This window comes from Xiphophorus maculatus, chromosome 10 (assembly GCF_002775205.1).
Source record: "Xiphophorus maculatus strain JP 163 A chromosome 10, X_maculatus-5.0-male, whole genome shotgun sequence".
In the NCBI taxonomy this organism is placed as follows: domain Eukaryota; kingdom Metazoa; phylum Chordata; class Actinopteri; order Cyprinodontiformes; family Poeciliidae; genus Xiphophorus; species Xiphophorus maculatus.
Window position 1 is genome coordinate 19,151,369 of NC_036452.1, and position 12,990 is coordinate 19,164,358.

The window sequence follows — 12,990 nt, forward strand, 5'->3', positions numbered from 1 at the left end:
ATAGAAAGAAAGACACTATTATGATTTAAAGATACATAAAAGTTTTACATAAAATACAATGCACAAAAAATGAAGAAAGTTCCTTCGGATGGATTTGTTGTCCAAGCTAAAAGTTGAGCAATTTTTATTATTTCTAATCCCTGACAGTATTACTGTTTTGTTTTACTTTATCACTTAAGAAGAAATTGAATATCTTTTTTTTAATGAATAATTAAGGGTTGGTCAGTTTGCTGTGGATAATTAAAAATCCATCTAATGTCAAAACATTTGTTTTATGTTGGAAATAAAAGGAAAAGGCAGAAAAGAAAAAGTATTTATTTTATAAAAGAAGACATTTTCACATTAAAACAGTACATGATTTGATCAGACCTTCTTTCATCATTAGGCGCCGACATAAAACTTTGGGTACAGGTTTGGACAGAGTTACACTTTTAGATAAAATACATTGAAAACACACTTAACATTGATAGGAAACAGGGTATTGATTGATTGAATTATCGCTTGTTGATCTTGAAACCATTCCCCATGTCAGCATCTGAGTTACCAACTCAAGCAACCAAAGCTCCCTGAAAGCATTTTAAATCAGAACTAAATGTTGGAAAGACAGACGACTTGTTTTTTAAGAAAGCTTAGCAGAGAACACCAAACAGGAATTTAGCATTTGCATTAACAAAAATCAGCTCTGTTGCATTTAAAAGCAGAAATGTTTAAAGCTGGAGCATGTCAGTGGTGGAGGAGGACAGGAAAACACACAGGAAGTTGTGACTCCCATTATATATGAAGAACATAAAGTCCTGGTAACGTATTGCTGATGTTCCAACGCTGCAGCGCTGCTTGTCTCTGCAGAGGACATTCGAATGTAAAGTCCGGCTAATCGATCATGAGCTTCTTGAGGGAGTTGAGGTAAGCCGGAATGAGGGAGCTGACCGACTCGCTGTCGTCGTTCAGGATCTTCTCCCCTCTCCCCTCGGATCCCACAGAGCTGGGCGACCGGACCAGGCCCGGGTACGGAGTGCTGTAACCCTGCCGGAGAAAACACGTTGCTTTCAGGACGGAAACACACTCCAAACACACTCACACCGACAGGGTCAATCCATAAGCTTTAAACATTAAACGGTGTTATAGTATCTTGAATGTTGTTGAGTTTTGCCATATTACCGCCGTAAACTTCAACGAGTTTTAATTAAATTTTATGTTATTTTTCTTAATTTCTTTGTTGGGCTGCCGCATTGAAGTGTGGTTTGTATTTGTATTCCTGAGTTTGCAGGACCAAAAACCAGCAGGAAAACTTTTGGGGTTTGTGCCTCTGCTTTCCGCCATTCTTCATAGCAACAATAACCAGGATGGAACAATGTGGCTGTAAAACTTATCAGAATAAAAGCCTTTCTTATCAGTGGATATCAAGAATTATTAATTTTTTTATATGTATATTTGAAATTCAACCAAATTGCTGGTGTAATCTTTCCTGTTTTATCCACAGCTTTCTCTTTACTGTCGTGTTTTTTATTTTTTAGCAGTTATGAGGAACAGAGGTGAAACATGAAACTGCTGCTGCGCATGTTACTCAACAGGTTGTTGCTAGGTAACCACATGTTACTCAACAGGTAGTTGCTAGGTAATCACAAGTTACTCAAAAGTTTGTTGCTAGGTAGCCAAGGCGTGAGCAAGTGAGTTGGTGCCATGCTTAGCTGGGTGTGAGCGGTTGAGCAGCAAAAGCCTTTCCTCTGCCTGCATCTCCCAGAATGCTGTGCGGTTCAGCGTCTGAGTTCATGGAATATTCTATATAATGAACGTTTAACTTTCTATCAGGCATTTTAGTTACTGATATTGATCATGTGTGTATCGCGATATATATTCCTATTGATTTAGATTGTCAGTAGGATTCAGATCTGGACTTTGACTAGGCCACTCTACCACATGAATAAGCTTTGATATAAACTACTGAAGCCCGAGTTTATTTTGTATATTTTTAGGGGTTTTTTTTCCTACGCTAAATCTTTTACTATTTTTAAGTGTAAGACACTTTTAGCAAACCTCCATTTCTTCCACTTCTCAATAATGCAAAACGTTTTGTTGGTTTATCACATAAAATCCCAGCAAAACAAATGGGGTTCCATGTTGTGCTGCAGACGGGGAACAGGTTTGTCAGAAACAGATGACTTTTGTTCTCCTTACAGAGGAGTGTCCCTTGCCGAAGCTGCCCCGGTTCTTGGTCCTGATCTTAGTCAGCGCCGACTCTGCGATGTCGGCCCGCTCCTCCGCGTCGTCCAGCTCGTGGACGGTCTTCCTGTACTTCGCCAGGTTCATGTTGGCCTGCTCCTCCTGACGGGGCGACAGCACATGGTGAGACGCAGACAAGCACAAAGCCACCCAGACAATTCAGAGCGGCGGCGCGGCGTACCGCCTCCTCCACTTGTCTCTTGTAGGCCTTCATCTTGTTCTGCAGCCGCTCCACCAGCTCCTGCATCCGCTGCTGGTTCTTCTGGTCCTCCTCGGACTGGAACAGCAGCTCCTTCAGGCGCCGCTCGTTCTTCCGCAGCGTCTTCACCGTCTCGGCGTGCCGCTTCTGCTCCGAGTCCAGCTCCAGCTCCAGCTCCTTGACCTGCACAGAGTCACGTTTTCTGCAGGTGCAGCCTGAGCGTGTGCTACGCAGACATACATACAGAGAGTACAGGGCTGTCGAATTTTTGGTTATCGGAAATGACATGTTTTTGAAAAATTTGGACTTTCAGCACGTCCCAAGGCTCTTGGGACTCATCTTGTTTCTATAATATAATTCAACTGTGTGACAAAATATAAAAGATCCGTCTAAGATTTTTTTCTTTTATCGTTATAACAATAAATACAGTCATACGAAGCCATGCCATAAAGTCATCTGGCAAAGTCAAAATAACACGAGAACAAAGTCAGACATAATAAGCCGTAATATTAGGAAAATTAAGTAGTAATTTTATGCGAAGCCAGACATAAAAAAATAACTGAAATTCAATTACATTAGATTTCTTTCTTACTAAAACAGCTTGTTTTCCCTTGTAATTTTAAGACGTTCTCCTATAACTGCGTTTTTATTCTGTTAACATTACACCTGAAATTTCAAAGTGAAATCTTAAAAGTACAGATCTCACCACGATACTGACACCGACTTGTCCGGCCCACCTGCAGTGTGGATCGTCAGTATTGGAGAAGTGAAGCAGTTTTTCTATGAACTGACCTTCCCCTCCAGCTTCTGGATGATCTTCTTCCCTCCTTTCAGAGCCATCTGTTCGGCCTCGTCCAGCCTGCCGCTCATGTCTTTGATCTGGCCTTCCAGACTTTTCTTCACCCTCTCCAGGTGAAGCGCGTGCTCCTGCTCCAGCCGCAGCTCCTCTCCGACTCGCGCCAGCTGACGGAGCACAGCGTTTTGTGGCGTTTAAAGGTACGCGGCGCGCGGCGGCGTCCTGAGTCTTACCTCGCAGCCGGCCTTCTTGACCTTGTCGGCGCAGCCTCTCATCTCCGTCTGCAGCTCCTCGTGTTCCTGCTGCAGAGCCTGCAGGTCCACCTCCAGCTTCCTCCGCCCGGTCAGGGCGGACTGAAACTGTACGCGGCAAAAAACATAAAACAATTAAGAAAAAAGGTTCAAAATGTCCGATTGGTGTCAAATGGGTGTTACGGGAACAGAAAGCCGGTGTCGACCTGTCCGCTGAGGTCGCCGTGCTTCTCGTTGGCCTCCTGCAGCTCCGTCTCCAGGACTTTCCGGGCCCTGTCGGCGCTCTCCAGGGCCGCGCGCGTCTCCTCGCCGTCGCTGACCAGCAGGGCGCAGCGGCGCTCCAGGGCCGCCTGCTCCTCCCGCTGCTCCTCGTGGCTCCGCACCTCCTCCTCCAGCTGAGCCTGCAGCTCCTGCGGCGGAAACGGAACAACGAGGCCTCAAGGAAGCGTCCGTATACCCTGACCTTGGAGAGTTTCGTAAACGTGCACACTTTTCAAGTTCTCTTGAGTTTGCACATTTCAACAAGCTTTGCTAAATGGCTCAGGGTCAGCAAGACCGGATGGAGAACATCTGGCTGTAGGTTTGGGGTTGTCACCCTGCTGGAAGGTCAATCTCTGCACACGTCTTATGAAGACCCTAACAGGTATCTTGGATTGTCGCCATGAGCAATAAATCAATTATAAATTATAACAAAGCTCAACAATTTTCATTTGCAAGATTCGTTTTTCTCTTTTTCTTACCAAAAATTGGATGATAAAAGTCTTCAGTCTGGTGCTCTGGTCTCAAATAGACCCATTTTGGTTTACAGAGAATTTATCAATCATTTTATGTGTTTGTTTGTTTTTTTTTCAGTTGTTTTGTTCATTTATTTTGGATATTTAAAATGTCTTACAGTTCCAGTGTTAAATAATCATTGGAATTTAAGATTTGATATTTGAGAATGTGCTCTTGCATTCTGACGTGATCAACATTATATGGAGTTAAAATGGTCTCAAAACAATATTACCGTTTATCTCAAAAAAGGTCTGTAAACGTAGACGTCAAACATCTGTAAAGCCCTTAGTGACCACTTCAAGTTCTGATTTATGTAGGAAGTTTAGTGGAAAAAAATGTTGCGAGGATTTTTATTACTCCTTGAAGATCTCCGAAGGAAAAAAAAAGCCAAACATGCAGGAAATGTTTCCATTATTTAATGTCTCGAGAAAATGTTTAAAGGAGGAAGCAGCAACGAATGGATGGACATAAATACACCGACTCTGCGCAACGGAGCGACTGAATTTTTTCTGTTCCTCAGAAAATTGTAAATATCGGAAGAAAAAGAAAAACAGAATATCCCGTATCAGTGCTGAATATCCAAAATCTTTTTGCTTTTTTTTTTTTTTTTTTTTGCCCAGTTGATTAGTTTAGGTGGACAGCTTTTTGAGTTAGTCAAAAATCTTGAAAACGACTAAATCAATATTCCTTAATTTCACAGCTGCGCATTACTTTGTGTTGTTCCATCACGTAAAACGGCTGGATAATCAAACCAGTTTATAAGACGTTAAAAAGAAAGAGGAAAAAAGTGAGCGGACCTTAATCTGCTGCTGCATCTTCTTGCTGTTCTTGTTGAGCTCCGCGTTGCTCTTGGTGAGCAGGTCCACTTGCACCTCCAGCTCGTTTATGTCCGCCTCCAGTTTCTTCCTCAGCTTCAGCGCCTCTGTTCTGCCCTTCACCTCCACGTCCAGACTGGCCTGCAGGGACTCCAGCGCCCTCTGGTGGCTTTTTCTGAGAAGACGACAGTCGTTTTTCAGAGTGCAGCTCAAAACGGGCAGGAAAGCTCGTTCAGAAAGTCGAGGCGGCCTCTGGCTTACCTCTACAGTTCCCCCGCAGCATTAAATATTAATACAGAATAATAATAATAATAATAAGACACAGTTCGAGTCAAACTTAAGAACATTTTTAATGCCACCTTGAATCAAACTTTAAACCAAAAAAAGCTATAAATGTAAGAGATATTAGGAGGACCCTTCTGTGTTACAGTCAACCACATTAAAAAAAAAATATTTCTGTGGTCTGTTTGAGCCTCTGAGTAGAGAATTTGTGCGCCTCACATTGAACATGACTCTCCACCCTGCATAGTGCCTAGCTTAAAAGTTTTTTCGCATAGAAATGCTCCTAGCTAGGTTGGTAACGAAAGTGAGCCAGTGTCAAACTGACCATTGTCCTGCCACATGGGGGAAATTTTGCACTTACTTTTCACAAAACTACGGAGCCCCTAAGGGGACATGGAGAGAAAAAAAAAGGAAAGAAATCCCGACTTATTATCTCGAGATCCCGACATCAGTACATAACGACCTAATCACAGTGATGGAGGACACCCACCCATGGGGTAGATATATAGATTTTTATTTCGAGCTTGGGCTTGAGTATAAACACATTAAATCAGTGCTTGACAGCAGACATGGATTTAGTATTAGTGAGAGACATCTGAAGAGAGTTTTCAGAGCGCGGGGACTCATTCGGCGCAAGTCCTTTTCCGACTTGGCAGTTTTGGTAGAATTCATTAATAACCAGCTACAGTCCTCTGGAACATCTCTGGACCGCAGAAAATGATATAAGTCGTCCTCCATTATCAATGTAGACACACTCCCCCACGTTTACCGCATAAAAACATGCCTTTCCCCCCAAAAAAAGTAACTCGCGATTTTTCAGAAATGTCGCGGGATCTCGAGATAATAAGTCGGGATCTCGAGATAATAAGTCGGGATCTCGAGATAATAAGTCGGGATCTCGAGATAATAAGTCGGGATTTCTTTCCTTTTTTTTTTCCTCTCCATGTCCCCTTAGGGGCTCCGTACAAAACAAAGTAGCTAGCTAACTAATTTACTCTCGCTAGCTTGCAAATGTAAATTAGCAGGTAGTTTTCTCAACCACCTCGAGTCATAGAACGCGATGAGTGACTCAAACCTTTGCCTGACAGAAAAGTCTCGCAACAAATAAAGAAAACACAATATGTACAAGAATGTACGGGATTAAATGAATATATAAAACCTATGATTAACATATTTAAGGACAACACACATTTTTAAATGAATCCAAGGCCTCTCATGAATGTAAGACTTTTTAAGGACGTGTGGACACCCTGATTCAGCCGTCATTCTCTGCATAGATTCTTAAAGTTGACAAGGAGGAGAAACTCACCTTGCCGCTTCAGCCTCCTCCTCCTTCTCCTGCAGTCGACGCTCCAAGTCTCCTTTAGCCTGGGACAACTCCAACTGAAGCCTCAACACCTTGGTCTCCTCCGCCTGGAGAAGACAAAGGGGGAAAAAAACATGGTTTACCACAACAATCGTACATTTTGCTTCAAAAATGTCATTTCCGATGTCGTGCCAAACCTCCAAAGCTGCCTCCGATTCCTCAAGCGAGGCCTGCAGCTCTTCTTTCTCCATCTCAAACTTCTTCTTGGATTTCTGGAGCTCATGGACACACTTACCTCCATCGGACAGCTGGTCTGTTAGGTCAGCTATCTCCTCTGTGCAATGAACAACAACAACAATGAACTCAGATGTCGTCACAATGAGCTTAAATTTCCTGCTGGATTAAAGCTTTGTGAGCATCTGATATTCTGGATGTAAGACGTGTGCATCGCAACTCATTCTGCTTCAAACTGCACGATAGACAGTAAATCTAAGTCCTACAACGACAATATTGACAATACATTAACATTAATGCGTGTCATTCTTACCCTGGAAGGCCTTGTTCTCCCTGCGTACAGCCTCCAGCTGCTCCAGACACTCTTCGTGAGCCGTCTTGACCTTAAAGAGCTCGGCGGCGTGCTGCCTGCTCTCCTTCTGGCAGCCCTCCACCTCGGCCACCAGCTCCTCACACTTCTGCTTCCAGTCGCCGAGCTGCTTCTCCAGCACACGCTGCTTCTTGTCCAGCGCCTGACCGCAGCTGCTGGCCTGAGGTCAGGTGGGATGCTGTGACTGCACTGAAAAGGTTTGCTGCTGCAACGTTTTAGGCTACGTTTACACGAGAACACTGCCCGGAAACTGATTTTGGAAAGACTTCCATGTTTACACGGCACAGCCAAGACACCTTGGGTCGACTTTGTTAGGATTTCTTGGATACAAAGCAACATTTGATGGTGTTCACGCATGTACGGTCGAGTGAAACAAAAAATTATTTCAATATTTCTATTTGAAAACCGATCTTTTTTGGGGGGCGACAGACACGGCTAGCTCAGTGAACATATTTCCGTCTTTTAACTCAAAACTTCACATGAAGCGATGAATTGTGGGTAATACACTTCACCTCAGTCCACTTGGATAAGGCGGATGAGTCCAAATTGTGGGTCAAGGGCACAAAGAGGGCTAAAGACACACTGCACACTTGAACCCTTTCAAGGACACAAGGGTGGCAGTGCGAGTATTGGACCGAACTAGACGTTTCCAAAGGAAGACGTTTCTCAAGAGCCGCAATCGTTTGGATTGGCGAAAAACAGTGCGTTTCTCCAGGACGAGATCCGTTTGGACAAACGAAATCAGAGCGCAACACGACTGGACGAGCCTGTCATCGTAAGAGATTCTCTAGGGCCACAACTGTTTGGACGAAACTAACGTCTGTCATTCGACCTTTTCTCTTCTGAAATATCGCTAGCTCACTTCTCTGGCATCGGACTTTCACTCCTCTGGAGTACTTTGTACTTCTGCGGGACTGTAATAGAAAGGTTTCAGTCTGAGACCTGAAGCTGCGTTTCCACTGACCATATGACTGCACGAATTGGAACTACAAAAAGAAACACGGCAATTTTGAAAAAGCACACTTTTCGTTAAAACTTTTTTTTTTGGCTGAATTGAAATTAGCCTACTGCATTGTGTAAAACTGCTATGGAAACACTTTTTTTCGCATCACGGTGGTCATGGGATTCACAACCGACGTTACCACATGCGGAAATGACGAAGACGACAACAGGAAGTGGTAGGAGGATGACGGCACATCATGTTTTTAATGACTTATGGTGTAAACAAACTTACTTGTGTGATTTTATTTTAATTTCCTAATTAATGGAAACAACACAGTTTCTAAGTTGTGTTTTCGACATTGGCGGACAAAGTTCTGGGCACATTTGTAATGGAGACGCAGCCAAAGACTTGGTAAACGAGCGGCTGAAATGCAGCAAAAATTTAACATTTTAACTGAAAGGTGGTTCTGTGTAAACTGGACCTTAATGTGGGTCGTTTTCTTTTTCTTTTTTACCTTCTCCAGATCCATGCAGAGTTCCTCCACCTCTCCCTGCAGCCTCTGCTTAGTTTTTTCTAGCGAGGAGCATTTCGCCTGGGTGGCCTCCACCACTTCCTCGGCCTCCTGAAGCCTGGCTGCGAGCTTCTTCCTGCGATAAATCCCACGTTACCGTTGGGCCGTACGTTACAGAACCCACGCAGAGCGCTAGCCGATGGCGGCACCACACACCTGGTCTCCTCCAGCTCGTCGGCGTGCTGGATGGCGTCGGCCTCGTGCTTCGTCCTCCAGTGCGTCAGCTCGCCGTTGAGCTTGGAGACGAGGCGCTGCATCTCCTGCTTGCTCTCCTGCTCCTCCTCCAGCTGCTCCCTCAGCACCTCGCACTCCTGCCGCGCCGAGCTCAGGCTGCCGCCGACCGCCTGCTTAGACTGGCGACAGAGACGCGGACGGTCATCGGACGTTTGCTCCCAATCCGTCCGGGTGTTTTCTGAGACACGGACCTTGACCTCCTCGTCCAGCTGCTTCTTCAGCTCCTCCAGCTGTGACTGGAGCAGAGTCTTGGAGCGGGTCAGCTGGCTCGCCCTGCTCTCCGCCTCCTCCATTTGTCGGCTTACGTCGACGTTATCGGCTGGCGGGAAGCACAAGAGATGATTATTGACGACTAAGCAAGGTTAGTTCAGCCTGGACGCACAAAACAAGAATACAGTGAGATGATCTGACTGTGAAGAAGGTCCAACAGTGTCCAAACACCCGGATCCGAGTTTGTGTTTAGAACTAAATCAATGGACATTATCCTCCAGTACTCAAAACTTTAGTATTTGTTGTATGGCTGGAATCGATTGTGGAAATAATCGTCAACTAGTTTAGTAATCGATTAATCATTAACTGCAGGCTCATCAAGAAGAACATCCCAGTCAGACGAAACAAAAACTGTAAAAATATGTACATTTTCCATTTGTTTTCTTATTTTAAAAAGGAATTGAATTATGTGGGTATTTGCATCAATGGATATATTTCTAATATTGCATAAAGAAGACTAATGTGGTTAAATAAATGTGCAGCTTTTGCCAATTTTTCTATCCAATTATTTGTCAGAAGGATAGATTAATCGATTACTAGAATACGATGCAAAGTTTGTTTTCTTATTTCGTTCAATTATATGGCTATTTCCATGTAACAGTATGAAAAATTATTAAGTGGTTAAATTAAAAATCTGCAGAATGTGCCAATTTATTTAATCCAGTTAACCGTTTAATCGTCAGAATAACTAGACTAATTGGTCGCAATACAATGTTTTCAATTTTCTCTTTTTTTTTTTTCAAAATTAACCAATTAATCATCTGAATAATCAATAGATTACTAGAAAAATCTTCACAATACAATGTTTTATTTTCTTTGACCCAATTAATTGATTAATCGCCAGAGCAACCGATTAATTACTAGAATAATTGTCAAAATACAACGTTTGTTTTCTTATCTATAAAAGCAATCCAATTGACTGTTTGCTTCTTATAATAGATTTGTAATATTGTATAAAAAAGGCTTAAATGGTTAACTGAAAAATCTGCAGAATGTGCCAATTTTATTATCTGATAAATCGATTAATTGTCAGAACAAATAGATTAATCGATTACTAAAATAATTGTTAGTTGCAGCCCAGGTTCTTTGAGTTGGTACTTGTTAGCAGCTGTTGCCTGCCGCTGCTGTTACCTTGTAAAGATCGTCTCACTCCTCTATGAATTTTGAGGGGAGCTTGGAATAAGGCCTTTATTCTCACCGGTGACTGGATTTACTGACTGGGACTGACTCTAACTTGCAGTCGGTGTACCTGACAGTCTGTTCTTGGCCACACTGAGCTCAGACAGCGTCCTCTGCAGCTCGTCTCCTCTCCTGTTGGCCTCAGACAGCTGCTCCTCCAGCTTCTTCACCTGGCCGTCTGACGACATCTGCACCGCAACGCGAACGCAGCCGCGTGAGACCAAAGCAGCAAAATCGCTCGCCCGCTTCAAACCACACCAACCACACACCCCTGCTAACTTCCCGACCTTGGCTTTCTGCAGGCCGTCCACCGACGCGGCCAGGTCGTCCGCCTCCATCCTCAGGTTCTGTTTGTCCTTCTCCAGCTTGGCTCTGGTCCGCTGCAGAGCCTCGACCTGCTCGCTCAGCTCCGCCACGGCCTCGCCGTGCCGCTTCCTCAGGGACGCGGCCAGCGCCTCGGACTGGAGCGACGACTCGTCCAGCTCTCTTCTCAGACGCTGGAGTTCGGCCTCCCGCTTCTTGTTCGCCTCCATCTGTTTGTGACACAAACTCGGCGTGAACGTTTGCCTCTAATCGTCCCAAACTGAGGTGTGTTTTTTTATATATATATTTTGGTACAGCCACAAACCTCAGTGCATTTTATTGGGATTTCTTCTTCTTTTTTTTTTTTTTTTTTGATTAAAAACACTTTTGGGATATTTCTCTATTAGCTTTCCACTTCTACAGACTGAATTACAATTATCCTATTAAAATAAATACATAAATAAATAAAATTTGGTTGGTGTCCTGCTGCAAGGTGGAGTGGTTTTGTGCCTAGCTTAAAAGATTTTCTACACAGATCGCGCCTAGCCTAGCATGTGTTGGCAACAGAAATGAGTGGGTAGCAATAACGAGCTTCGCCCAGCCAACTGGGAATAAATTTGGATTTATCCTTGATGCATGCTGGCTAGCTAGCATATATTGACAGCTACTTATCGGTAGCCTCAAACCTTTTGCCTGACAGAAAAGTCCTGAGGCCAGAAAATGAGATTAAATCTCCCTGCCACAACAAATTTTAAGACTTGCGATTAGTGTAATTTAACGCCAATATACATTTTTAAATGAATCTAAGACGTTTAAGGTCTTATTTTCAAATGCATGAATTTAAGACTCTTTATGGACTCCCTGTTTAAACTTCTCCACAATGGATTTGTTGTTTTTTTTGGACCTCTGAGGCCTTCATAGACCAGCTGGATTTAACATAAATGTCATCATTTTTACAGTTCAGATGGAAAATGGTTGCAAATGATTTCATTTTGGTGTGTCAGATGAAACGAGGCATAAAGTAAACACCTTAGACACCGAGGTTGTGTGTCTGTATTTCCCCCATCAAATCCCAACAAAATACAGAATACATGCAGGACGTTTGCTGTGTTAAGAGAAACTTTTTATCTTTATCCTTTTTCAGAGGGCGAACCTGTGAAGCCGTGACGCCTCCTGCCTCCTCGAGCCGGTCGGTGAGTTCATCGAGTTCCCTGGTGAGGTCGGCTCTCTGCTTCTCCGCCTGCCAAACGCACGCCAGTCAGAAAGCATCTTCAGGATGATGAGCGCACATTTTAACCAACAGAGGGACAAGAAACATCTTCTGGAATTCAGAGCAGCCACAAAGTAAATCTGAATCAGTCACCACCTGATGGGGTGGGACCTTTAACCTGCAGGGGTCCAGCAAGACTGACAGCTCTCAGGTCAGAGGTCAGTAGAGTGGTATCCAATAAGAACGACACGGGCATGGAGCTCCTGTTTCCTGTTTCCTGTTGAGGCTAACTGATACTCTTTGTTTTACTGCTGATGTTCTTCGTTAACATTCTTGAGCAAAGAGCCGTTGTTCTCTTAGACCAGCTTCTTCATGTGATCACATCAAACTTAGCAGGTCCATTAAACCCAAAACACTGATATTTCATCCACATGGTGGCGCTGCAGTAATGAACAGCACGTGACAGATCCTTGTTAGTCAGAATCTAGGACTAAAAGATGACGGGTTTGAAATGTTTGGGAATTTCATCGTTTATGTGAAACGGTTTTCCAAGATGGAGTCATTGTAAAACAACTCCAGCACAAAGTGATGCTGAAGATTTCAAAATGTCTATAACTTGAAAAGGCCAAGTGGGTCTGTCACGATAAACATCATTGGGCGATTAATTTGTCTCAGAAATTATTGCGATAAGCAATAATATCGTCGCCCTGAGAGCGTTGTTAGCTAACAGCGTAAAAATGGCATAAAAATACAAGTTCTTATAGTTGTCTTATTGTTTTCTGCTAACTTCTTGACCTTGTCCACCTACAGCTTTATATGTTTGTACAGCAGTTCTGTTGCTCTGTTGTATTTTAAATACTTTAGAAATAATAGTAGTAAGTACATGCATTCTAAGACCAATAAACTGATTTCTAACATTTAGTGCTGGACCTGGAAGACATTTTAAATATCCAGAACACATAAACAAACTAAAAACAAATAAAACTGAGTCACTGTAAACAAATCTGACCTTAATCATTAGGCGCTTCAGAGA

At 43.4% G+C, this 12,990-nt stretch overlaps 1 protein-coding gene across 3 annotated transcripts in view; it reads right to left on the reverse strand.

The window, feature by feature from the left end:
• Positions 1-299: 299 nt before the first annotated feature.
• Positions 300-12,990, reverse strand: part of LOC102228143 (myosin-16-like) — a 52,400-nt gene continuing 39,709 nt past the window's right edge. For all 3 annotated transcript variants that reach the window (XM_023340755.1, XM_023340754.1, XM_023340756.1), the window contains 16 exons: positions 11,901-11,987; positions 10,732-10,977; positions 10,515-10,632; positions 9,187-9,314; positions 8,918-9,114; positions 8,705-8,837; positions 7,191-7,407; positions 6,841-6,977; positions 6,647-6,750; positions 5,038-5,230; positions 3,673-3,876; positions 3,449-3,574; positions 3,212-3,382; positions 2,402-2,602; positions 2,176-2,322; positions 300-1,023 (listed from right to left, as the gene is read on the reverse strand). In XM_023340755.1, coding sequence (XP_023196523.1) covers positions 871-1,023; positions 2,176-2,322; positions 2,402-2,602; positions 3,212-3,382; positions 3,449-3,574; positions 3,673-3,876; positions 5,038-5,230; positions 6,647-6,750; positions 6,841-6,977; positions 7,191-7,407; positions 8,705-8,837; positions 8,918-9,114; positions 9,187-9,314; positions 10,515-10,632; positions 10,732-10,977; positions 11,901-11,987 — 2,562 coding nt within the window. In that variant the 3' untranslated portion in view covers positions 300-870. The remainder of the gene's footprint in view (positions 1,024-2,175; positions 2,323-2,401; positions 2,603-3,211; positions 3,383-3,448; positions 3,575-3,672; positions 3,877-5,037; positions 5,231-6,646; positions 6,751-6,840; positions 6,978-7,190; positions 7,408-8,704; positions 8,838-8,917; positions 9,115-9,186; positions 9,315-10,514; positions 10,633-10,731; positions 10,978-11,900; positions 11,988-12,990) is intronic.